This window comes from Rana temporaria, chromosome 11 (genome assembly GCF_905171775.1).
Source record: "Rana temporaria chromosome 11, aRanTem1.1, whole genome shotgun sequence".
In the NCBI taxonomy this organism is placed as follows: domain Eukaryota; kingdom Metazoa; phylum Chordata; class Amphibia; order Anura; family Ranidae; genus Rana; species Rana temporaria.
This window is the reverse complement of record NC_053499.1, coordinates 162,371,453-162,397,407: the sequence shown is the minus strand read 5'-3', so window position 1 is coordinate 162,397,407 and position 25,955 is coordinate 162,371,453. Positions and strand designations below refer to the sequence as shown.

The 25,955-nt window shown below is 53.1% G+C and overlaps 1 protein-coding gene across 1 annotated transcript; it reads left to right on the top strand.

The window, feature by feature from the left end:
- The first annotated feature begins 5,292 nt into the window (after window positions 1-5,292).
- SLC22A31 (solute carrier family 22 member 31) lies at window positions 5,293-25,232 on the top strand. Its single transcript, XM_040329615.1, has 9 exons — window positions 5,293-5,666; window positions 12,374-12,477; window positions 14,745-14,899; window positions 17,495-17,663; window positions 18,410-18,555; window positions 18,910-19,018; window positions 19,173-19,381; window positions 19,909-20,020; window positions 24,347-25,232. The coding sequence occupies exons 1-9, from the start codon at window positions 5,448-5,450 to the stop codon at window positions 24,726-24,728; spliced, it is 1,605 nt and encodes a 534-aa protein (XP_040185549.1). The 5' UTR covers window positions 5,293-5,447; the 3' UTR covers window positions 24,729-25,232.
- The last annotated feature ends 723 nt before the right edge of the window (window positions 25,233-25,955 follow it).

Sequence of the window (25,955 nt, the reverse complement as noted above, 5' to 3'; positions counted from 1 at the left end):
CCGCACAGATTCCCGCAGCTGCAGCCACCCGCACAGTAAAACACGGGGGACCCGCACAAATTCCCGCAGCTACAGCCATCCGCACAGTAAAACACGGGGGACCCCCGCACAAATTCCCGCAGCTGCAGCCACCCGCACAGTAAAACACGGGGGACCCGCACAAATTCCCGCAGCTACAGCCACCCGCACAGTAAAATGGGGGACCCTCACAAGTTCCCGCAGCTACAGCCACCTACACAGTAAAACATGGGGGACCTGCACAAATTTCCCGCAGCTACAGCCTTCCGACCAGTAAAATGGGGGACCCTCACAAGTTCCCGCAGCTACAGCCACCTACACAGTAAAACGGGGGACCCGCACAAATTCCCGCAGCTACAGCCACCCGCACAGTAAAACATGGGGGACCCGCACAAATTCCCGCAGCTGCAATCAGCAACAATTTCACAGCACACAGCAGCGCTCTGCACACGGATGAGCCTACCCCTGTTCTAGAAGGTGGGAGGGGGCGGAGCCAATGAAAATAAAATCTCCCCCCCCCCCCCATAATTCTGCCTGCAATGAATCTGATCGTTGTCGTGGAAACCGGTGTCCCCCGCTGGAGGATTCCCTGCAATGTTCAGCCCCGGTCTGTGCCAGCGGTAATGGCCGCCAGGGACAAACAGAGTGGGGAAAGCAGTAAAGGCAATAAAAACTTGGCAGAGGGTCCAACCCCCCCCTCCCCCTGCTTCATTATAAAAATAAAAATGTTCTGTAACCTGTGAATCTACCTCCTCTGTGCAGTTGATTTTGCACAGAGCAGCCCCGATCCTCCTCTTCTTGGGTCCCTCTTTTCTGTTCCTGGCCCCTCCCTCTTTTGATTGCCCCCCTCAACCAGCAGCTTTCTACCGGGGGTCCCCAAGTCGAGTCAGAGCCCTGTGTATCCATTCAGACACTGAGCCCCGAACGGGCCCGGCCCCCTTCTCTCCCCTGATTGGCTGACTGACTTTGATTGACAGCTGCGGGAGCCAATGGAGCCGCTGCTCTGTCTCAACCAATCAGGAGGAGTGTGTCCTGGGTGGCGGAGGGCATCGTGGACATCGCTGGATAGAGATGGGGCTCAGTAATTGGGGGGGGGGGGTCTGCTACACACAGAAGATTTTGTATCTTAATGTATAGAATGCACCTTCTAACTTTACAACCCCCTTTACCCCGAACAGCCAGGGGGGGGGGCGGGGGTGTATACATAGCGCAGCTACACCGCAACAATAATTATAGCCCCACCCCCACCAAACTGATCACTATGCTAAAACAACATTGTAAATGCTCTTTATCACTTATCTGTAACCATGGCAACGCGGGCTCAGGCCTTTTCCTTTTCTGTTTACATCTCAGAAGGGTCCTTCTTTAGTTGTCTTTGTCACTGCCTGTCAGATGTGGACACTCCATATTACATGGCCTGGCCCAGACCTTCTCCTCTTTTGTTTACATCTCAGAAGGCCCCTTTCATAGGTGTCCTTGTCACTGCCTGTCAGATGTGGACACTTTATATTACATGACATGGCCCAGACCTTCTCCTCTTTTGTTTACTTCCTGGAAGGGTCCTTCTATAGGTGTCTTTGTCACTGCCTGTCAGATGTGGACACTCCATATTACATGGCCCAGTCCTTCTTCTCTTTTGTTTACTTCCTGGAAGGGTCCTTCTATAGGTGTCCAGATCGCTGCCTGTCAGATGTAGACACTCCATATTACATGGCCTGGGCCTTCTCTTTTGTTTACTTCCTGGAAGGGTCCTTCTATAGGTGTCTTTGTCATTGCCTGTCAGATGTAGACACTCCATATTACATGACATGGCCCAATCCTTCTCCTCTTTTGTTTACTTCCTGGAAGGGCCCTTCTAGTGGTGTCCTGATCACTGCCTGTCAGATGTGGACACTCCATATTACATGACCTGGGCCTTCTCCTCTTTTGTTTACTTCCTGGAAGGGCCCTTCTATAGGTGTCTTTGTCATTGCCTGTCAGATGTAGACACTCCATATTACATGGCCTGGGCCTTCTCTTTTGTTTACTTCCTGGAAGGGCCCTTCTATAGGTGTCCAGGTCACTGCCTGTCAGATGTGGACACTCCATATTACATGACCTGGGCCTTCTCCTCTTTTGTTTACTTCCTGGAAGGGCCCTTCTATAGGTGTCTTTGTCATTGCCTGTCAGATGTAGACACTCCATATTACATGGCCTGGGCCTTCTCTTTTGTTTACTTCCTGGAAGGGCCCTTCTATAGGTGTCCAGGTCACTGCCTGTCAGATGTGGACACTTTATATTACATGACCTGGGCCTTCTGCTCTTTTGTTTACTTCCTGGTAGGGCTCATCTTTAGGTGTCCATGTCACTGCCTGTCAGATGTGGATATCTCCTATTACATAGCTGCCATTGGGGTCCTCTCAGGAGAGAGATGAGGATGATGTCACTCAGCAGGAAAGGAAAAAGACAACAGGCGGATGGGGGGAGGCGGGGGGGGGGTGATTAAAAGTTTGTTTTTGCCCAGAGTGGGGCTTTAATGCTCTATTGCACTGCCATGGTGTGAATGGGCCCCGAGACTCAGAATGCAGCTTTTCTTCTTCCAGCACGCAGTCTGATCATGTGATCGCAGTGAAGGCGGAGCCTTCTATGTACGTTAATACCTCCAGGACAGAAGCAGGTAACAGTCATCAGAAAACGTTTGTAAAATGTCTTTCAGTGACTTCACCTGGAGGGGATGCTTTTTTTTTTCCAAGTAAAAATGTTTCCTTACAGATGGAAAAAAGTCAGAATTGATTCGCTAGATTGGAATATTGTTATCTGCTTCTTGTTTTCCATCTCTGCTCTCCCAACATCCTAAATAAAAATCCATTCCATTGTCAGTACATTCCTAATTATAGATCCGGTGATGTCATCACTGGGTCTCTGTGCTTCTCTATGCAATGCAGGCAGATCATGGCTGGTGGGAGGGGCTGTACATGGGAAACATTGCAGGACTGGTCTCCACAACCAGGGAGGAGCTATGCAAATATATAACTGCCTTGATGGGTGGAGTTTGTCTGGAGGAGTGGGTGGTCCTAATTTTGCTGAGACCATTCTATGTGTGGGATGTTCCAAGGGGCGGGGTTATGGGCGTGGTAGGCGGTGCCTCTGATAGAAGGGGGCAGAGTTATGGAAGTGGTGGGCGGTGCCTCTGGTAGAAGGGGGCAGAGTTATGAGGTGGTGGGCGGCGCCTCTGATAGAAGGGGGCAGAGTTATGGTAGTGGTGGGCGGGCTTTTGATAGAAGGGGGCAGAGTTATGAGGTGGTGGGCGGTGCCTCTGATAGAAGGGGCAGAGTTATGGGGTTGGTGGGCGGGCTTTTGATAGAAGGGGGCAGAGTTATGGGGGTAGTGGGCGGGCTTTTGATAGAAGGGGGCAGAGTTATGAGGTGGTGGGCGGTGCCTCTGATAGAAGGGGCAGAGTTATGGGGTTGGTGGGCGGTGCCTCTGGTAGAAGGGGGCAGAGTTATGGGGTGGTGGGCGGTGCCTTTGATAGAAGGGGGCAGAGTTATGGAAGTGGTGGGCGGTGCCTTTGATAGAAGGGGGCAGAGTTATGGGGTGGTGGGCGGTGCCTCTGATAGAAGGGGGCAGAGTTATGAGGTGGTGGGTGGTGCCTCTGATAGAAGGGGGCAGAGTTATGAGGTGGTGGGCGGCGCCTCTGATAGAAGGGGGCAGAGTTATGAGGTGGTGGGCGGCGCCTCTGATAGAAGGGGCAGAGTTATGGGGTTGGTGGGCGGTGCCTCTGATAGAAGGGGCAGAGTTATGGGGTTGGTGGGCGGTGCCTCTGATAGAAGGGGGCAGAGTGATGGGCGGTGCCTCTGATAGAAGGGGGCAGAGTTATGGGGGTAGTGGGCGGTGCCTCTGATAGAAGGGGGCAGAGTGATGGGCGGTGCCTCTGATAGAAGGGGGCAGAGTTATGGGGTGGTGGGCGGTGCCTCTGATAGAAGGGGCAGAGTTATGGGGTTGGTGGGCGGTGCCTCTGATAGAAGGGGGCAGAGTGATGGGCGGTGCCTCTGATAGAAGGGGGCAGAGTTATGGGGGTAGTGGGCGGTGCCTCTGATAGAAGGGGGCAGAGTGATGGGCGGTGCCTCTGATAGAAGGGGGCAGAGTTATGGGGTGGTGGGCGGTGCCTCTGATAGAAGGGGCAGAGTTATGGGGTTGGTGGGCGGTGCCTCTGATAGAAGGGGGCAGAGTGATGGGCGGTGCCTCTGATAGAAGGGGGCAGAGTTATGGGGGTAGTGGGCGGTGCCTCTGATAGAAGGGGGCAGAGTGATGGGCGGTGCCTCTGATAGAAGGGGGCAGAGTTATGGGGTGGTGGGCGGTGCCTCTGATAGAAGGGGGCAGAGTTATGGGGTGGTGGGCGGTGCCTCTGATAGAAGGGGCAGAGTTATGGGGTTGGTGGGCGGTGCCTCTGATAGAAGGGGGCAGAGTTATGGGGGTAGTGGGCGGTGCCTCTGATAGAAGGGGGCAGAGTGATGGGCGGTGCCTCTGATAGAAGGGGGCAGAGTTATGGGGTGGTGGGCGGTGCCTCTGATAGAAGGGGCAGAGTGATGGGCGGTGCCTCTGATAGAAGGGGGCAGAGTTATGGGGTGGTGGGCGGTGCCTCTGATAGAAGGGGGCAGAGTGATGGGCGGTGCCTCTGATAGAAGGGGGCAGAGTGATGGGCGGTGCCTCTGATAGAAGGGGGCAGAGTGATGGGCGGTGCCTCTGATAGAAGGGGGCAGAGTTATGGGGGTAGTGGGCGGTGCCTCTGATAGAAGGGGGCAGAGTGATGGGCGGTGCCTCTGATAGAAGGGGCAGAGTTATGGGGTGGTGGGCGGTGCCTCTGATAGAAGGGGCAGAGTTATGGGGTGGTGGGCGGTGCCTCTGATAGAAGGGGGCAGAGTTATGGGGTGGTGGGCGGTGCCTCTGATAGAAGGGGGCAGAGTTATGGGGTTGGTGGGCGGTGCCTCTGATAGAAGGGGCAGAGTTATGGGGTTGGTGGGCGGTGCCTCTGATAGAAGGGGGCAGAGTGATGGGCGGTGCCTCTGATAGAAGGGGGCAGAGTTATGGGGGTAGTGGGCGGTGCCTCTGATAGAAGGGGGCAGAGTGATGGGCGGTGCCTCTGATAGAAGGGTAATGAGGTTTATCTCAGCAAAGCTCTCGGTGGGCGGGGCCGATCTGTGTGATGGGCGGAGTGGCCTTGGTGTGGGCGGAGCGGATCTGTGTGATGGGCGGAGTGGCCTTGGTGTGGGCGGAGCGGATCTGTGTGATGGGCGGAGTGGCCTTGGTGTGGGCGGAGCGGGTGCGGGAATGCGGCTGGTGGTGACCGGTAGACAGACATTACGGACAGCGGCCTCTCCCGGGATGATGACGTGTCTGGGGGATGTTGGGGGTTGTAGTCGGTGATCGGAGGGCGGAGATTAGATCCTCTCATGGATTTCGATGGCAGAGTGTGGCCGCTGGCGGGCGGCTTCGGTCGGTACACCCGGGTGGTGGCCGCCGTCTCCTGGATCCCCAACGTGCTCCTCGCCCTCTCCTTCTCCTCCTCCATCCTGAGCGGAGGGGGTCCGGGGTGCCAGAGAGAGGAGTGCGGGAACCGGACCGAGAATTACACCGACACCTGCTGGCTGGAGGAGACCATCGTCACCCAGGTGAGAGACCCCGCCCCATTCATAGGAGAGACCCCGCCCCCCAACTAGGTCAGACCCCGCCCCCACCCAGGTGAGAGACCCCGCCCCCTATTAGGTCAGAGACCCCGCCCCCACCCAGGGGGGAGACCCCGCCCCATTCATAGGAGAGACCCCGCCCCCACCCAGGGGATAAACCCCACCCAGGTGAGAGAGCCCGCCCCCATTCATAGGAGAGACCCCGCCCCCACCCAGGGGATAAACCCCACCCAGGTGAGAGAGCCCGCCCCCACCCAGGTGAGAGACCCCTCCCCCACCCAGGTGAGAGACCCTGCCCCATTCATAGGAGAGACCCCGCCCCCACCCAGGGGAGAGACCCCGCCCCCAACTAGGTCAGACCCCGCCCCCACCCAGGTGAGAGACCCCGCCCCCAACTAGGTCAGACTCCGCCCCCACCCAGGTGAGAGACCCCCGCCCCCAACTATAGGAGAGACCCCGCCCCCAACTATAGGAGAGACCCCGCCCCTACCGAGGTGAGAGATCCCGCCCCCAACTAGGTGAGAGACCATACGGGGGGCTACATTCCTACATACAGGGGGACCAAGAGGGGGGCTACATTCCTACATACAGGGGGACCAAGAGAGGGGGGGGCTACATTCCTACATACAGGGGAACCAAGAGAGGGGGGGGCTACATTCCTACATACAGGGGAACCAAGAGAGGGGGGCTACATTCCTACATACAGGGGGACCAAGAGAGGGGGGGCTACATTCCTACATACAGGGGGACCAAGAGAGGGGGGGCTACATTCCTACATACAGGGGGACCAAGAGGGGGGCTACATTCCTACATACAGGGGGACCAAGAGAGGGGGGGCTACATTCCTACATACAGGGGGACCAAGAGAGGGGGGGGGCTTTATTCCTACATACAGGGGGACCAAGAGAGGGGGGGCTACATTCCTACATACAGGGGGACCAAGAGAGGGGGGCTACATTCCTACATACAGGGGGACCAAGAGACGGGGGCTACATTCCTACATACAGGGGGACCAAGAGAGGGGGGCTACATTCCTACATACAGGGGGACCAAGAGAGGGGGCTACATTCCTACATACAGGGGGGCCAAGAGAGGGGGCTACATTCCTACATACAGGGGGACCAAGAGAGGGGGGCTACATTCCTACATACAGGGGGACCAAGAGAGGGGGGCTACATTCCTACATACAGGGGGACCAAGAGAGGGGGGGCTACATTCCTACATACAGGGGGACCAAGAGAGGGGGGGGGCTACATTCCTACATACAGGGGGACCAAGAGAGGGGGGGCTACATTCCTACATACAGGGGGACCAAGAGAGGGGGGCTACATTCCTACATACAGGGGGACCAAGAGAGGGGGGGCTACATTCCTACATACAGGGGGACCAAGAGAGGGGGGCTACATTCCTACATACAGGGGGACCAAGAGAGGGGGGCTACATTCCTACATACAGGGGGACCAAGAGAGGGGGGGCTACATTCCTACATACAGGGGGACCCAAGAGGGGGGGCTACATTCCTACATACAGGGGGACCAAGAGAGGGGGGGCTACATTCCTACATACAGGGGGACCCAAGAGGGGGGGCTACATTCCTACATACAGGGGGACCAAGAGAGGGGGGGCTACATTCCTACATACAGGGGGACCAAGAGAGGGGGGGCTACATTCCTACATACAGGGGGACCAAGAGAAGGGGGGGCTACATTCCTACATACAGGGGGACCAAGAGAGGGGGGGCTACATTCCTACATACAGGGGGACCAAGAGGGGGGGGGGCTACATTCCTACATACAGGGGGACCAAGAGGGGGGGGGCTACATTCCTACATACAGGGGGACCAAGAGGGGGGGGGCTACATTCCTACATACAGGGGGACCAAGAGAGGGGGGGCTACATTCCTACATACAGGGGGACCAAGAGAGGGGGGGCTACATTCCTACATACAGGGGGACCAAGAGAGGGGGGCTACATTCCTACATACAGGGGGGCCAAGAGAGGGGGACTACATTCCTACATACAGGGGGACCAAGAGAGGGGGGCTACATTCCTACATACAGGGGGACCAAGAGGGGGGGGCTACATTCCTACATACAGGGGGACCAAGAGGGGGGGGGCTACATTCCTACATACAAGGGGACTAAGAGAGGGGGGGCTACATTCCTACATACAGGGGGACCAAGAGAGGGGGGGCTACATTCCTACATACAAGGGGACTAAGAGAGGGGGGAGCTACATTCCTACATACAGGGGGACCAAGAGAGGGGGGGGCTACATTCCTACATACAGGGGGACCAAGAGAAGGGGGGGCTACATTCCTACATACAGGGGGACCAAGAGAGGGGGGGCCACATTCCTACATACAGGGGGACCAAGAGGGGGGGCTACATTCCTACATACAGGGGACCAAGAGAGGGGGGGCTACATTCCTACATACAGGGGGACCAAGAGAGGGGGGGCTACATTCCTACATACAGGGGGACCAAGAGGGGGGGGCTACATTCCTACATACAGGGGGACCAAGAGAGGGGGGGCTACATTCCTACATACAGGGGGACCAAGAGGGGGGGCTACATTCCTACATACAGGGGGACCAAGAGAGGGGGGCTACATTCCTACATACAGGGGGACCAAGAGAGGGGGGGCTACATTCCTACATACAGGGGGACCAAGAGAAGGGGGGGCTACATTCCTACATACAGGGGGACCAAGAGAGGGGGGGCTACATTCCTACATACAGGGGGACCAAGAGAGGGGGGGGCTACATTCCTACATACAGGGGAACCAAGAGAGGGGGGGCCACATTCCTACATACAGGGGGACCAAGAGAGGGGGGGCTACATTCCTACATACAGGGGGACCAAGAGAGGGGGGGCTACATTCCTACATACAGGGGGACCAAGAGAGGGGGGGCTACATTCCTACATACAGGGGGACCAAGAGAAGGGGGGGCTACATTCCTACATACAGGGGGACCAAGAGAGGGGGGGCCACATTCCTACATACAGGGGGACCAAGAGAGGGGGGGCTACATTCCTCTGTACAGGGGGACCAAGAGAGGGGGGCTACATTCCTACATACAGGGGGACCAAGAGAGGGGGGCTACATTCCTACATACAGGGGGACCAAGAGAGGGGGGGCCACATTCCTACATACAGGGGGACCAAGAGAGGGGGGGCTACATTCCTACATACAGGGGGACCAAGAGAGGGGGGGCTACATTCCTACATACAGGGGGACCAAGAGAGGGGGGGCTACATTCCTACATACAGGGGGACCAAGAGAAGGGGGGGCTACATTCCTACATACAGGGGGACCAAGAGAGGGGGGGCCACATTCCTACATACAGGGGGACCAAGAGAGGGGGGGCTACATTCCTCTGTACAGGGGGACCAAGAGAGGGGGGCTACATTCCTACATACAGGGGGACCAAGAGAGGGGGGCTACATTCCTACATACAGGGGGACCAAGGCAGGGGGGCTACATTCCTACATACAGGGGGACCAAGAGAGGGGGGCTACATTCCTACTTACAGGAGGACCAAGAGAGGGGGGGCTACATTCCTACATACAGGGGGACCAAGAGAGGGGGGGGGGGCTACATTCCTACCTACAGGGGGACCAAGAGAGGGGGGGCTACATTCCTACATACAGGGAGACCAAGAGAGGGGGGGGCTACATTCCTACATACAGGGGGACCAAGAGAGGGGGGGCTACATTCCTACATACAGGGGGACCAAGAGAAGGGGGGGCTACATTCCTACATACAGGGGGACCAAGAGAGGGGGGCTACATTCCTACATACAGGGGGACCAAGAGAGGGGGGGGGCTACATTCCTACATACAGGGGGACCAAGAGAGGGGGGGGCTACATTCCTACATACAGGGGGACCAAGAGAAGGGGGGGCTACATTCCTACATACAGGGGGACCAAGAGAGGGGGGCTATATTCCTACATACAGGGGGACCAAGAGAGGGGGGCTACATTCCTACATACAGGGGGACCAAGAGAAGGGGGGGCTACATTCCTACATACAGGGGGACCAAGAGAGGGGGGCTACATTTCTACATACAGGGGGACCAAGAGAGGGGGGGCTACATTCCTACATACAGGGGGACCAAGAGAGGGGGGGGCTACATTCCTACATACAGGGGGACCAAGAGAGGGGGGGCTACATTCCTACATACAGGGGGACCAAGAGGGGGGGCTACATTCCTACATACAGGGGGACCAAGAGAGGGGGGCTACATTCCTACATACAGGGGGACCAAGAGAGGGGGGGCTACATTCCTACATACAGGGGGACCAAGAGAAGGGGGGGCTACATTCCTACATACAGGGGGACCAAGAGAGGGGGGGCTACATTCCTACATACAGGGGGACCAAGAGAGGGGGGGGCTACATTCCTACATACAGGGGAACCAAGAGAGGGGGGGCTACATTCCTACATACAGGGGGACCAAGAGAGGGGGGGCCACATTCCTACATACAGGGGGACCAAGAGAGGGGGGGCTACATTCCTACATACAGGGGGACCAAGAGAGGGGGGGCTACATTCCTACATACAGGGGGACCAAGAGAGGGGGGGCTACATTCCTACATACAGGGGGACCAAGAGAGGGGGGGGCTACATTCCTACATACAGGGGGACCAAGAGAGGGGGGGCCACATTCCTACATACAGGGGGACCAAGAGAGGGGGGGCTACATTCCTCTGTACAGGGGGACCAAGAGAGGGGGGCTACATTCCTACATACAGGGGGACCAAGAGAGGGGGGCTACATTCCTACATACAGGGGGACCAAGGCAGGGGGGCTACATTCCTACATACAGGGGGACCAAGAGAGGGGGGCTACATTCCTACTTACAGGAGGACCAAGAGAGGGGGGGCTACATTCCTACATACAGGGGGACCAAGAGAGGGGGGGGGGCTACATTCCTACCTACAGGGGGACCAAGAGAGGGGGGGCTACATTCCTACATACAGGGAGACCAAGAGAGGGGGGGGCTACATTCCTACATACAGGGGGACCAAGAGAGGGGGGGCTACATTCCTACATACAGGGGGACCAAGAGAGGGGGGGGGCTACATTCCTACATACAGGGGGACCAAGAGAGGGGGGGGCTACATTCCTACATACAGGGGGACCAAGAGAAGGGGGGGCTACATTCCTACATACAGGGGGACCAAGAGAGGGGGGCTACATTCCTACATACAGGGGGACCAAGAGAGGGGGGGGGCTACATTCCTACATACAGGGGGACCAAGAGAGGGGGGGGCTACATTCCTACATACAGGGGGACCAAGAGAGGGGGGGGCTACATTCCTACATACAGGGGGACCAAGAGAGGGGGGGGCTACATTCCTACATACAGGGGGACCAAGAGAGGGGGGCTACATTCCTACATACAGGGGGACCAAGAGAGGGGGGGCTACATTCCTACATACAGGGGGACCAAGAGGGGGGGCTACATTCCTACAGAGAGGGGGGGCCAAGGAGAATGAATGTAGCCCCCCCCCCCCCCTCTATCATGAAGTCAGATCATAGCAGCAATATAAAGGGATTTTTAGAAGGCAGACCTTCATCTGCTGGTAGTTTGGGGCCCCTGGGAAGGCAGATTTGGCCCCGGGCTCTTCAGCAGGGAACAGGTTAGGTAGACACGTGGCAGACGTAGGCACACACCTCACTGGCCTCGGGGCGTCTCTGCTGATCACGGGAGAGCAGGTCTGCCAAACTTCCCCCGGACCAATCAGCTCTGCCCTTCCCCCCGAACCAATCAGCTCCGCCCTTCCCACCTCTCCCCCGGGCCAATCAGCTCCGCCCTTCCCACCTCTCCCCCGAGCCAATCAGCTCCGCCCTTCCCACCTCTCCCCGGGGCCAAGACCGACATTTCTCTCCTACATGTAGAAATCAACATTTATTTTGTTAGAAAGTTACTCAGAACCTCCAAACATTACATCTGTTTTCTATAGCAGAGGCCCTGGAGAATACAATGGTGGGTGTTTGACGCACCGATCGCAGTTGCAATGCTCTGCAGGTGCAGTATTTTAAATCCAAACTCCGGGTTAAGCTGTACCCCCCCCCCCCCTTAAGTCACATGGTGTGCACCTCACCCCCCCCCCCCCCCCATATATATGCTTTGAATTTAGGAACCAGCTAAAGTTAGGAGCCAGTATTTTAAACCAGCTGCCCGGCGTCTGGAACTGCATGTTCGTTGCGTCGGGCAAAAGGAATTGCTCGCACCTGGTGCCAGGTGCAAAAAGACCCAAAATGTAAAAAAAACTTTATGAAATTTTGCAAATAAGAGGCGGCACTGATGGGCATTGATGAGGTTGTACTGATGGGCATTGATGTGCGGTACAGTACTGATGGGCATTGATGAGGTTGTCTTGATGGGAGGTACTGGTGGGCATTGATGAGGTTGTACTGATGGGCATTGATGAGGTTGTATTGATGGGGTGCTACTCTTTAGCTACCCCATAGTGCTCTGGGAGTCCTTTATCGCACATATTAAATGTTTATTTGTAAAACAAAGATGCTATTTGCACTAAAATAGTTTGAAAATAACAATTTGAAAAGTTATAAATATAAAACTTTATCTCAAAGCCTCTGTATGTTGCGCTCAGTTGTTGGTGGGTGAAGGTGGCACGGTGGGCAGTCCCTCCGCTCTTACAGTTTGTTCTGTTCTCAGTGGGACCTCGTATGTGACGATGGATGGAAGGTGCCGCTGGCGCAGATCTGCTACCTGTCCGGCTGGCTGTTTGGTTGCATCGTATTTGGCTGCATCTGTGACAGGTAGGTGACTCCTCCCATCTGTGACAGGTAGGTGACTCCTCCCATCTGTGACAGGTAGGTGACTCCTCCCACCTGTGACAGGTAGGTGACCCCTCCCACCTGTGACAGGTAGGTGACCCCTCCCACCTGTGACAGGTGACCCCTCCCATCTGTGACGGGTAGGTGACTCCTCCCATCTGTGACGGGTAGGTGACTCCTCCCATCTGTGACAGGTAGGTGACTCCTCCCATCTGTGACAGGTAGGTGACTCCTCCCATCTGTGACAGGTAGGTGATTCCTCCCATCTGTGACAGGTAGGTGACTCCCCACATCTGTGACGGGTAGGTGACTCCTCACATCTGTGACGGGTAGGTGACTCCTCACATCTGTGACGGGTAGGTGACTCCTCACATCTGTGACGGGTAGGTGACTCCTCACATCTGTGACGGGTAGGTGACTCCTCACATCTGTGACGGGTAGGTGACTCCTCCCATCTGTGACGGGTAGGTGACTCCTCCCATCTGTGACAGGTAGGTGACTCCTCCCATCTGTGACAGGTAGGTGACTCCTCCCATCTGTGACGGGTAGGTGACTCCTCCCATCTGTGACAGGTAGGTGACTCCTCACATCTGTGACGGGTAGGTGACTCCTCACATCTGTGACGGGTAGGTGACTCCTCACATCTGTGACGGGTAGGTGACTCCTCACATCTGTGACGGGTAGGTGACTCCTCACATCTGTGACGGGTAGGTGACTCCTCACATCTGTGACGGGTAGGTGACTCCTCCCATCTGTGACGGGTAGGTGACTCCTCCCATCTGTGACTGGTAGGTGACTCCTCCCATCTGTGACAGGTAGGTGACTCCTCCCATCTGTGACAGGTAGGTGACTCCTCCCATCTGTGACAGGTAGGTGACTCCTCCCATCTGTGACAGGTTTAGTGACTCCTCCCATCTGTGACGGGTAGGTGACTCCTCCCATCTGTGACAGGTAGGTGACTCCTCCCATCTGTGACAGGTAGGTGACTCCTCCCATCTGTGACAGGTTTAGTGACTCCTCCCATCTGTGACAGGTTTAGTGACTCCTCCCATCTGTGACAGGTAGGTGACTCCTCCCATCTGTGACAGGTAGGTGACTCCTCCCATCTGTGACAGGTTTAGTGACTCCTCCCATCTGTGACAGGTTTAGTGACTCCTCCCATCTGTGACAGGTTTAGTGACTCCTCCCATCTGTGACAGGTTTAGTGACTCCTCCCATCTGTGACAGGTTTAGTGACTCCTCCCATCTGTGACAGGTTTAGTGACTCCTCCCATCTGTGACAGGTTTAGTGACTCCTCCCATCTGTGACAGGTTTAGTGACTCCTCCCATCTGTGACAGGTTTAGTGACTCCTCCCATCTGTGACAGGTTTAGTGACTCCTCCCATCTGTGACAGGTTTAGTGACTCCTCCCATCTGTGACGGGTAGGTGACTCCTCACAGTTTTTCCCCATAAATGAGGTGCAACAGGTCTGCACCAGGGAACACAAGCCGGCATATTGTGCGTCGGACGTGTGTCTGGCTGGGCGTACGTTATGTTCACGGCGTACGCGGTGATCCGGCGTAGCTTAGGCAGTTGTGCCGGCGTGGTTGTGAGCAGGGGGTGCTGTGTATGCGTCCACGTCACGGCTCATGCGCAGTTCGTGATACGTATCTGGCGCTCGGCCCATCATTTGCATGGGATCACGCCCACTTCCACATACGCCGACGTACGCCTTCGAAACCCACGACACGCTGGCGCAGCGTTCGGAGCACTGGCTTGCTGAATGCATTGCTTGCCTCTCTGCGCTGCGTTGGCGTGCCGTACGGTGTGTGCTCTACGGCGGCGTAGCGTGCGCCTTGCTCTCTGTGAATCCGGGCCTTTATCTTTTCTGACATGTGTCGCTTACAAGTAAAGATCCTTTATTTTCTGCTAGAAAATCACTTGGAACCCCCAAACCCAGCGACCGGGTCCCGCCGACGCGGTCACGGAGGCGCCGGCGCGTGTGTGGGGGCCCCCTCAGACTTTTTTCTGTCGGTGTTTAGAAATAGAACATGTTTTTGTTTTTCTGATGGGGGGGGGGGGGACGGGGACGATACGAATTTCCTATCGTCGGTGTGCAACTCCAACAGAGAAAAACCCACGCATGCTCGGAATCAAGTCGGCGCATGCTCGGAAGCATTGAAATTATTAAGTAGGACAATTTGATATAAATCCTGTGTTGTTATTGGTGTATTTCTCACCTGGGGTCTCCCTTTTTTTTTTTTACAGGTTTGGACGGCGCAATGCGTTTATTAGCGCCCTGGTGGTGGCGCTGCCCCTTGGAGTGGCCTTATGTTTTTCCCCGGGATTCCTCAGCTTCCTCCCCCTCCAGGCCGGCTTCGGAGCAGGTCTGGCTGGAATCTTCCTGTCGCTGTACATAGCCAGTGAGTGCGATCGTATGTTTACTGTAATGAAGGAAAGCGGCGAGCCCCCCCCCTCCCCCTCTTCACCTTGGTGTTTGCTTTGGGTGGGGGGCGTGTATGCTTTTAACTTTGTGAAGGAGATGTGAAATGCAGGGTGGGGGATGGAACATAGGATGTAGTCGCAGGACGATCGCCAAATTCACTTCAACGCCAAGAGCTTTGTGCGTCCAAAAATTACATCATTTCTTAAAGGAACCGATCACCCGATCACATTCTCTGGGATGTACCGGAGAGAAAAAAACTTCACCTCTTTTTAATACTTCTGCCTTTTTTTTGTAAATGTTCTATTGACTATTTATAATATTTAATAATCCTTTTTTATATATATATATATTATTCTAAATATAATCAAAATGATGATTAATAATAGTGATACTAATTATTAAAATCCATTATTTTAACTGTAATAATATTTACAATATTAGTAGTAGTTTCATTATAATATTAAACATTAAAATAATTGTATTATTAATAAATAATATTAACTGTTATTGTCTGTTAGCAATATTATGAATATAATGAGAGACTTTATTTTATTTTTTTTCTCTCTCTCGTGCTCCCTCTTTTTCTTCTTTCTCTCAATTTCTCAATATATATAACACACTCTTCTTTCTTTTCTTTTTCTTTTTCTTTTCTTTTCTTTTTTTTATTACTGCTCCTTGAGTTGGGACTTGGACCTTTTTATATGGGGGGGGTCCAAATAAGAAAGGCTGGACCTCACGTGGGCTCCAAGTAAAGTTTATTGGAATAAGAAAATATCCAACATGACACCAGAGGACACCAGCAGTGGTCAAGGTGGACCTTCTATGGGGGTGGGGCCTTTACTCCCCTCTCAGGGGGGTGGACAGATGGGGGTGGGGCGTTTACTCCTCTCTCAGGTGGGTGGACAGATGGGGGTGGACCTTCTATGGGGTGGGGCCTTTACTCCCCTCTCAGGTGGGTGGACAGATGGGGGTGGACCTTCTATGGGGTGGGGCGTTTACTCCTCTCTCAGGTGGGTGGACAGATGGGGGTGGACCTTCTATGGGGGTGGGGCCTTTACTCCTCTCTCAGGGGGGTGGACCTTCTATGGGGGTGGGGCCTTTACTCCTCTCTCAGGGGGGTGGACCTTCTATGGGGTGGGGCCTTTACTCCTCTCTCAGGTGGGTGGACAGATGGGGGTGGACCTTCTATGGGGTGGGGGCCTTTACTCCTCTCTCAGGAGGGTGGACCTTCTATGGGGTGGGGCCTTTACTCCCCTCTCAGGTGGGTGGACAGATGGGGGTGGACCTTCTATGGGGTGGGGGCCTTTACTCCTCTCTCAGGAGGGTGGACCTTCTATGGGGTGGGGCCTTTACTCCTCTCTCAGGTGGGTGGACAGATGGGGGTGGACCTTCTATGGGGGTGGGGCCTTTACTCCTCTCTCAGGGGGGTGGACCTTCTATGGGGGTGGGGCCTTTACTCCTCTCTCAGGGGGGTGGACCTTCTATGGGGTGGGGCCTTTACTCCTCTCTCAGGGGGGTGGACCTTCTATGGGGTGGGGCCTTTACTCCCCTCTCAGGTGGGTGGACAGATGGGGGTGGACCTTCTATGGGGTGGGGGCCTTTACTCCTCTCTCAGGAGGGTGGACCTTCTATGGGGTGGGGCCTTTACTCCCCTCTCAGGGGGGTGGTCAGATGGGGGTGGACCTTCTATGGGGTGGGGCCTTTACTCCTCTCTCAGGGGGGTGGACAGATGGGGGTGGACCTTCTATGGGGAGGGGCCTTTACTCCCCTCTCAGGTGGGTGGACAGATGGGGGTGGACCTTCTATGGGGTGGGGCCTTTATTCCTCTCTCAGGGGGGTGGACCTTCTATGGGGTGGGGCCTTTACTCTCTCAGGTGGGTGGGCAGATCGCTGGGGAGGTGACCAGAGATTGAACATCACCACACTCTTTGTCATCTACTTTTTCTCTTTTCTTTCTTACAAGCTGGCCGCGGCTGTAAGGAACCTCAGGTAGGTGGTACCCTTCGCCTCTGTGCCATGGACAATGATGACCGGCTCACATTTTTATTTTATTTTTTTAAACTAACAAATCTTAGGGGTAGAACGTGTATCCTGCTCCTGAAGGTGAACTTATCTTTTAACCCTTTCAAAGCCAGAGCCATTTTTGCACACGTTTAAAAAAAAACTGACTATTTTCTGAAAGCTGACACCCCTAGAGAATAAAATGGTGGTAGTACTAATTTTGGTGTTACATAGCAGTATACACATGGCTCTATGAGAAAGGAAGATGGAGCTGATCGCACAGAGACCTTCCAACAGGCTCTGTACATGGTCAGAAGAACATTTTATCGCCCCCTAGTGAAACCTTAAGCTCCCCATACATGTTACAGTCTGATTATAGAATCTCCTTTATAATACAATTTGGCAACCATCTGAGTACATTGTTTAGGTAATAATTATATGGTGTTGGTCTTTCTAAAGCAGATAGTCGGGTACATGGGCAGCTTTACGCACTTTGGTTATTGAATTACCACCCAAACTTCTATTGCCTCTCCATTCTAACCATCTCTCTTCTCTATTCTCCCCATCCCAGGGCTGGAGCTTTGCCCGCCGAGTCGCCGACTTATGATAACGATGATTGCCGGCTTCTTCTGGCTGAGCGGAGAACTACTGCTGCCTGGCCTGGCTGTTCTGTGTAGTGACTGGAAGATCCTGCAGGGGGCGATAACTGGCCTTTTAGCCTTATTAATGAGCTATTGGTGGTAAGTAACGGAAGTGATCCTTTTAATGGGTTCTTTCCTGAGATCCGGGCAATAACCCCTCCCCCCCCCCCCCCCCCAGACAAGTGATGGCGGTGGGAGTAGGATGTGATTCACCTTCACTGACTTCAATACGTTTGCCCGGTTCTACATTTGCGCCCCTCTTCTTCTACATTTGCCCCCTCTTCTTCTGCGTTTGCCCCCTCTTCTTCTACGTTTGCCCCCTCTTCTTCGTTTGCCCCCTCTTCTTCTGCGTTTGCCCCCTCTTCTTCTGCGTTTGCCCCCTCTTCTTCTACGTTTGCCCCCTCTTCTTCTGCGTTTGCCCCCTCTTCTTCTGCGTTTGCCCCCTCTTCTTCTGCCCCCTCTTCTTCTACGTTTGGCCCCTCTTCTTCTACGTTTGCCCCCTCTTCTCCTACGTTTGCCCCCTCTTCTTCTACGTTTGGCCCCTCTTCTTCTACGTTTGGCCCCTCTTCTTCTACGTTTTGCCCTCTCTTTGTCTATGTTTGGCCCCCTCTTTGTCTTACGTTTGGCCCCCCCCCCCTCTTCGTCTTACGTTTGCCCCCCCCCCTCTTCGTCTTACGTTTGCCCCCCCCCCCTCTTCGTCTTACGTTTGGCCCCCCCCTCTTCGTCTTACGTTTGCCCCCCCCTCTTCGTCTTACGTTTTGGCCCTCCGTTCGTCTTACGTTTTATTGAGTGTTGTTGATGTGGAGACGGAGTTGTCCCGTAAAACGCTTTCTCTTTGCGCACAGCTTCAGGTCGCTCTTCCCAGAATCCCCCCGCTGGCTCCTGGCCACACAGCAGGCCAATCAGCTGAAAGCGGAGCTGTATGGTTTCTCCAGAGCGAATGGCGTGGACACGCGGGAGGACCTGTCTGGTCGGGACAGTCTGTTTTCAGGTAAGGACTCTCTGCCCCTAAAGGGTAATAGATAACGCAATGTAATGGCGCCACCTACAGGTTGTGATATGGAACTGCAGCTCCCCTGTCATGTTTCTATGTATTTGTTAGACATGTGTAAATTTGTTTAGTTCTGAATTTAGTTTTTGGATTTTCGGGATTAAGCTTTGACAATAAAACCTGGAAGCTGATTGGTTCCTAGGCAGAGCTGCGCCATATTTTGTGTGCTCCAGTTTTAGTAAACACCCCCCCCCCCAGTAAGGTGGCAGTGCCTAGAGAGAGGGGGGAGGGGCTGCCAACTGAATATATTTATCACCGTTGTGTTTTGAGACTTTTCATTGCGTCTTTCTACAGAAATCGACTCGCTGTGGGAGGGGTTTCCCCGGCCGCGGTATTACAGCATTTGCAGCATCTTTAAGACGCGCCTTATTTGGAAGAACGCTCTGATTCTGGGATTCGCCACGTAAGTTTTTTTCCCCCCATAAAAGCCATACAGTCATTATGATTGGCCATCAATACTAATCATATGATCTGGAACCAATCAGTATGGGTCCAGATCCCGGGGGGAGGGGGGGGGGCACCACTGCTGATACTGAAGTCTTTCTTACTGTTTGCAGGTTCATTGGCTGTGGTATCAGGCCGTGCTTTGCTGAGAACCTCATGGTCCTGGGGGGGTCCGTCCCGTACTTTCTGCAGGTTGGCAGCGCGGCTCTGGCCTGTATATTCCTCTGTATCACTGTCAACCACTGGGGGCGCCGTGCCGTTCTCCTGCTCTGCACCATAATGACCGGGCTCTGCTCTCTGCTGCTCCTGGCGCTCACACAGTGTAAGTATCTCTCTCCTGTCCTGATTGGCTGTTGTATGTCTTCACATAAAAGACAAAGGAAAGGGAGGCGGCTCCGCCCACAAAGTGCAGGGAAAGCGGATTGGTGATCCATGGAAATAAACCTCTCCTCAGGTGCTGGCAATGCAATATAGAGAAAATTCTGATCAGCCGCACTCCGAAAATATATCAAACATGCATGCCACAGCAAGAATATAGGACAGAAGCGCTGACGCGTTTCACACTTTCAACAGTGCTTAGCTCATGCGTTTTGCACGTAAATGCATGTTTATAGCTATGATTAAGCACTGTTTGATAGTGTGAAACGCGTCAGCTCTTCTGTCCTTTCTGCTGTGGCCTGTATTTTTGAATAAAAGGCGAATTTTTTGGAGTACGGCTGTCCAGAACTTCTTCCTATTTCACATACATGTTTATATCGTCTTCACGTGACCCCATGCTCGGAACATACATGTTTATATCGTCTTCATGTGACCTCATGGCTCAGTAACTCTTCTGTTTCTCCCGTGCAGATCTCTTCTCCGGAGCCTCTATAGCCATCTCTGTCCTCGGCTCCCTCTGTGCCCACGCTGTGGTGATGCTGAGCGTCTTCTATGCCAGCGAAGTGCTGCCAACGGTCATCCGGTGAGGAAAACTGCTACTGCGCCCCTCTATATGTGCTACTGCCCCCTCCTATATGTGCTAATGCCCCCTCCTATATGTGCCACTGCCCCCTCTATATGTGCTGCTGCCCCCTCTATATGTGCTACTGCCCCCTCCTATATGTGTTACTGCCCCCTCTATATGTGCTACTGCCCCCCTCTATATGTGCTACTGCCCCATCCTATATGTGCTACTGCCCCCTCTATATGTGCTACTGCCCCATCCTATATGTGCTACTGCCCCCTCTATATGTGCTACTGCCCCATCCTATATGTGCTACTGCCCCTCTCTATATGTGCTACTGCCCCATCCTATATGTGCTACTGCCCCCCTCTATATGTGCTACTGCCCCCTCCTATATGTGCTTCTGCCCCCTCCTATATGTGCGTCTTCCCCCTCCTCTATGTGCTTCTGCCCCCTCTATCTGTGCTACTGCCTACCTTCTATATGTGCTACTGCCCCCTCCTATATGTGCTACTGCCCCCTCCTATATGTGCTACTGCCCCCCTCTATATGTGCTACTGCCCCCCTCTATATGTGCTTCTGCCCCCTCCTATATGTGCTACTGCCCCCCTCTATATGTGCTACTGCCCCCTCCTATATGTGCTACTGCCCCCTCTATATGTGCTTCTGCCCCCTCCTATATGTGCTACTGCCCCCCTCTATATGTGCTACTGCCCCCCTCCTATATGTGCCTCTGCCCCCTCCTATATGTGCTACTGCCCCCTCTATATGTGCTACTGCCCCCTCCTACATGTGCTACTGCCCCTCTCTATATGTGCTACTGCCCCCTCTATATGTGCTACTGCCCCCCTCTATATGTGCTACTGCCCCCTCCTATATGTGCTACTGCCCCCCTCTATATGTGCTTCTGCCCCCTCTATATGTGTGTCTTCCCCCTCCTATATGTGCTTCTGCCCCCTCTATATGTGCTACTGCCCCCTCTATATGTGCTACTGCCCCCTCTATATGTGCTACTGCCCCTCTCTATATGTGCTACTGCCCCTCTCTATATGTGCTACTGCCCCATCCTATATGTGCTACTGACCCCTCTATATGTGCTACTGACCCCTCTATCTGTGCTACTGCCCCCTCTATCTGTGCTACTGCCTACCTTCTATATGTGCTACTGCCCCCTCCTATATGTGCTTCTGCCCCCTCTATATGTGCTACTGCCCCCTCTATCTGTGCTACTGCCCCCTCCTATATGTGCTACTGCCCCCTCCTATATGTGCTACTGCCCCCCTCTATATGTGCTACTGCCCCCTCCTATATGTGCTACTGCCCCCTCTATATGTGCTTCTGCCCCCTCCTATATGTGCTTCTGCCCCCTCTATATGTGCTACTGCCCCCTCTATATGTGCTACTGCCCCTCTCTATATGTGCTACTGCCCCCTCTATATGTGCTACTGCCCCCTCCTATATGTGCTACTGCCCCCTCTATATGTGCTTCTGCCCCCTCCTATATGTGCTACTGCCCCCTCTATATGTGCTACTGCCCCCCTCTATATGTGCTACTGCCCCCCTCTATATGTGCTTCTGCCCCCTCTATATGTGCTACTGCCCCCTCTATATGTGCTACTGCCCCCTCTATATGTGATACTGCCCCTCTCTATATATGTGCTACTGCCCCTCTCTATATGTGCTACTGCCCCCCTCTATATGTGCTACTGCCCCATCCTATATGTGCTACTGACCCCTCTATCTGTGCTACTGCCCCCTCTATCTGTGCTGCTGCCTCCTCTATCTGTGCTGCTGCCCCCTCTATCTGTGCTACTGCCCCCTCTATCTGTGCTACTGCCCCCTCTATCTGTGCTACTGCCTACCTTCTATATGTGCTACTGCCCCCTCCTATATGTGCTACTGCCCCCTCCTATATGTGCTACTGCCCCCCTCTATATGTGCTACTGCCCCCCTCTATATGTGCTTCTGCCCCCTCCTATATGTGCTACTGCACCCCTCTATATGTGCTTCTGCCCCCTCCTATATGTGCTACTGCCCCCCTCTATATGTGCTACTGCCCCCCTCTATATGTGCTACTGCCCCCCTCCTATATGTGCCTCTGCCCCCTCCTATATGTGCTACTGCCCCCTCTATATGTGCTACTGCCCCCTCTATATGTGCTACTGCCCCCTCCTACATGTGCTGCTGCCCCCTCCTACATGTGCTACTGCCCCCTCCTACATGTGCTTCTGCCCCCCTCTATATGTGCTACTGCCCCCTCTATATGTGCTTCTGCCCCCTCCTACATGTGCTTCTGCCCCCTCCTACATGTGCTACTGCCCCCTCCTACATGTGCTACTGCCCCCTCCTACATGTGCTACTGCCCCCTCCTACATGTGCTACTGCCCCCTCTATATGTGCTACTGCCCCCCTCTATATGTGCTACTGCCCCCCCTCTATATGTGCTACTGCCCCCCTCTATATGTGCTTCTGCCCCCTCTATATGTGCTTCTGCCCCCTCTATATGTGCTTCTGCCCCCTCCTATATGTGCTTCTGCCCCCTCCTACATGTGCTACTGCCCCCTCCTACATGTGCTACTGCCCCCTCCTACATGTGCTACTGCCCCCTCCTACATGTGCTACTGCCCCCTCTATATGTGCTACTGCCCCCTCTATATGTGCTACTGCCCCCTCCTACATGTGCTACTGCCCCTCTCTATATGTGCTACTGCCCCCCTCTATATGTGCTTCTGCCCCCTCCTATATGTGCTACTGCCCCCTCCTATATGTGCTTCTGCCCCCTTCTGCTACTGCCCCCTCTATATGTGCTACTGCCCCCTCTATATGTGCTACTGTCCCCTCCTATATGTGCTACTGCCCCCTCCTATATGTGCTTCTGCCCCCTTCTGCTACTGCCCCCTCTATATGTGCTACTGCCCCCTCCTATATGTGCTACTGCCCCTCCTATATGTGCTACTGCCCCCTCCTATATGTGCTTCTGCCCCCTTCTGCTACTGCCCCCTCTATATGTGCTACTGCCCCCTCCTATATGTGCTACTGCCCCTCCTATATGTGCTACTGCCTCCTCTATATGTGTTACTGCCCCTCCTATATGTGCTTCTGCCCCCTCTATCTGTGCTACTGCGGGTGCACTCAGCCCAACCCCATAACACCAAAACAGACACCTGATTAGAATCCAGAGGCTCTAATAGACTTCAAAACAGGGTGGTCTCGGGGTGCAGAGGATGCGACCGGCGCCCACCCAGGTGTGTTACAACAGCAAATGAATATTCCATGTTGTAACACTGATCCTCCTAAGCGCTTTCCCCTGACTTGGTTGGGGTGGGCGGTACATAGAGCTGCGCGATTAATCGTCAAGAATCGTTCTCACGATTTATTTTTTTCAGTTGCGATCTTGACACCGGGTTTCACCATCTTTGGTACGCAAAGAATTTTCTCTCTGCTCTTGGCCCAAAGTCCGGGCAGTCTGCCACGTTTTGAGAACATTCTATCAGTGGAATGTGAAGTCTAAACATTGTATCCGTTTGTCTTTTACATCAAAGGAATGAACTTCTCCATGTAAATTGGGAAAGTTTAACATTTTTCTGACAGTTGTTTTCAAGTTAAAATCATTTATTTATTTTTGCTAGAAAATTACTTAGAACCCCCAAACATATATTATATTATTTTATATTTATTTATATATATATATATATATATATATATATATATATATATATATATATATATATATATATATATATATATATTATAATATAAGTAATAAATATAAATAAATAATAAATATATTAGTAGAGACCCTAGAGAATAACATGGCGGTTGTTGCAATATTTTATGTTGCACCGTATTTGCGCAGCGGTCTTTCAAATGCAATTTTTTTGGGGGAAAAATACTTTAATAAATAAAAAGAAACAAAAAACTACGCAGTAACGTTGGCCCAAATTTCTTTTGTATAAATGTAAAAGATTTTAGTGATCTTTATTTTAAGCAAAAAAAATGGCAATTCTCTTTTTGGCTGGCATTGTACAGCTCTGGTGTAAAACACTTTTTGGTGGGGGTGGGGAAATTTTGCTAATACTATTAGCGACGTGTTCTGTATAAATTTTATTTAAAATGTATAAAAATATTTTTTAAAAACCGTCATTTTCGTTTTTTGGCCTCCTGAATTCTTCATTTTCGGTTTTGGCACCAAAATTTCCATTTGGCGCCCCCCCTACTTAGCACTTCGGGAACGAGCTTGTATCCTTTTGGTGATTTGGATCTCTGAACTTTCGATCTTTTGAACATTTGCTCTTCTTTTCTGAGTTTGTAGCTGATTTATTTTTTCTCCTTGTCGCTGTTCAGGGGTTCCGGCCTCGGTCTGATCCTGGGAATCAGCATGTTGGGTCGAGCCGCCCTCCCCATCATCATCCTCCAGCAGAAATCCGGTTTCTTCCTGTTCCATGTCGTCCTCTCCTCTTTCTGTATCCTGTCCGTCCTCAGCCTCCTTCTGCTGCCCGAGACCAAAAGGAAGAGCCTCCCTGACACCCTGAGACAAGGAGACAGCCTGCGCCGCCCGCCGCTGCTCCTCCAGACCACCCAGGACGCCGTCCCTCTCCTGACCCCGGACAAACCCCGCATGGACTACAATCCCGAGAGCTACGCCCGCCTTGCCAGCTCTACCAAGAAAATAATTAGAACTGGATCCAGATGTGGAGAGGATAACCAAGCGATGACCGGCGAATGATTGGGCCGTATCCATGGATACGATGCGGGCGCCGTGCAATAAAGAGCGCCACCTCTTCTGTTCCGCAATGGAAGCGGAGGCAACATTGTGGCACAATGATTTTTTTATTTTTATTTTTTATGCACAAAATGCAGAAATTGTTTTAGCGAGAAAGAAAAATCTTCCACGTAGCGTCACAATGCGCTTGTAACCGTCCCAGAATCCTCTGCTTCCGTCACTATCTGCTCTGCAAGTAAGATGCAGACCCCAAATTCATCAGCTGAGAAAAAAATCTGATCTTTCTTATTCTGTATTAAAGTGGTGGTAAAGTCTTCGGCATTTCTTGGTGAAAAGTGTTTCGGTATTTTGCTCGCAATCCGAGGTTTTACTGCACTTTAAATCTTAGTCTTGACTGTGTTGTGTGTTTTTCTTTTTGTGCAGACCTGAGCCCAGCTCCCTGCATTGGGAGGACACAACCTTCCCGGCGACTCATCTAGGCCAGCAATAAATTATTTATGAAAGGAATTTTCTTTGGATGTTGCAACTTCTGTACTATTTGAAGCCTCTGTGCAAAACTTTGGCCTAGACTTGTAATGTCGCACGGAGGAGACGCACCTTCCATCCCACACAATGATAACACTGGAGGGGAAGTGAAATCCAATGGCGTTTTTAATCCTATGAGTCGCCCGCTAGCAGGGGTTAAAAGCGCCCCGCTAGATGGCAAAATGTGCCGCAAATCCGACGGTAAAGCGCCGCTAAAAATAGTGGCATTTTACCGCCGACGCTTGGGGCGGCACAGTGTGAAAGGGCTCTAAGTTGTAAGCAATAAGTGTCAAGAAAAAGCGGAGTTCCACCCAACAATGGAACTTCCGCTTTAAAGCGGGGGTTCACCCTAAAATAAAAAAATTCTATCATTGCATGGAGCCGACCTATGAGACCGGCAGTATGCCGTTTTTTTTTTTTTTTTTTGCGTACATACCATTTTAGGGCTATTTTCACCCCCCGGCTTTTTCCGCGGGAGTGGGCGTTACTAATCACAGGCGCGTCACGAGTTGCCGAAAGAAGCCGAACGTCGGTGCGCAGGCGCCGTATAGAGCCGCACCGACGTTCGGCTTCTTTCGGCAACTCGTGATGCACAGTATGCGCCGGTCGGAAGCACGTCAATCACAGCCTGTGATTAGGAACGCCCACTCCCGCAGGGAAGTCGGGGGTGAAAATAGCCCTAAAATGGTATGTACGCAAAGAAAA

What these genes read in the sequence shown, in the direction of transcription:
- SLC22A31 (XM_040329615.1), top strand. Translation starts at nt 5,448, where the DNA reads ATGGATTTCGATGGCAGAGTGTGGCCGCTGGCGGGCGGCTTCGGTCGG. An exon ending in TCGGGACAGTCTGTTTTCAG is followed by an intron (nt 18,556 to 18,909) that starts GTAAGGACTCTC and finishes GTCTTTCTACAG; the next exon opens with AAATCGACTCGCTGTGGGAG. An exon ending in CTGATTCTGGGATTCGCCAC is followed by an intron (nt 19,019 to 19,172) that starts GTAAGTTTTTTT and finishes TACTGTTTGCAG; the next exon opens with GTTCATTGGCTGTGGTATCA.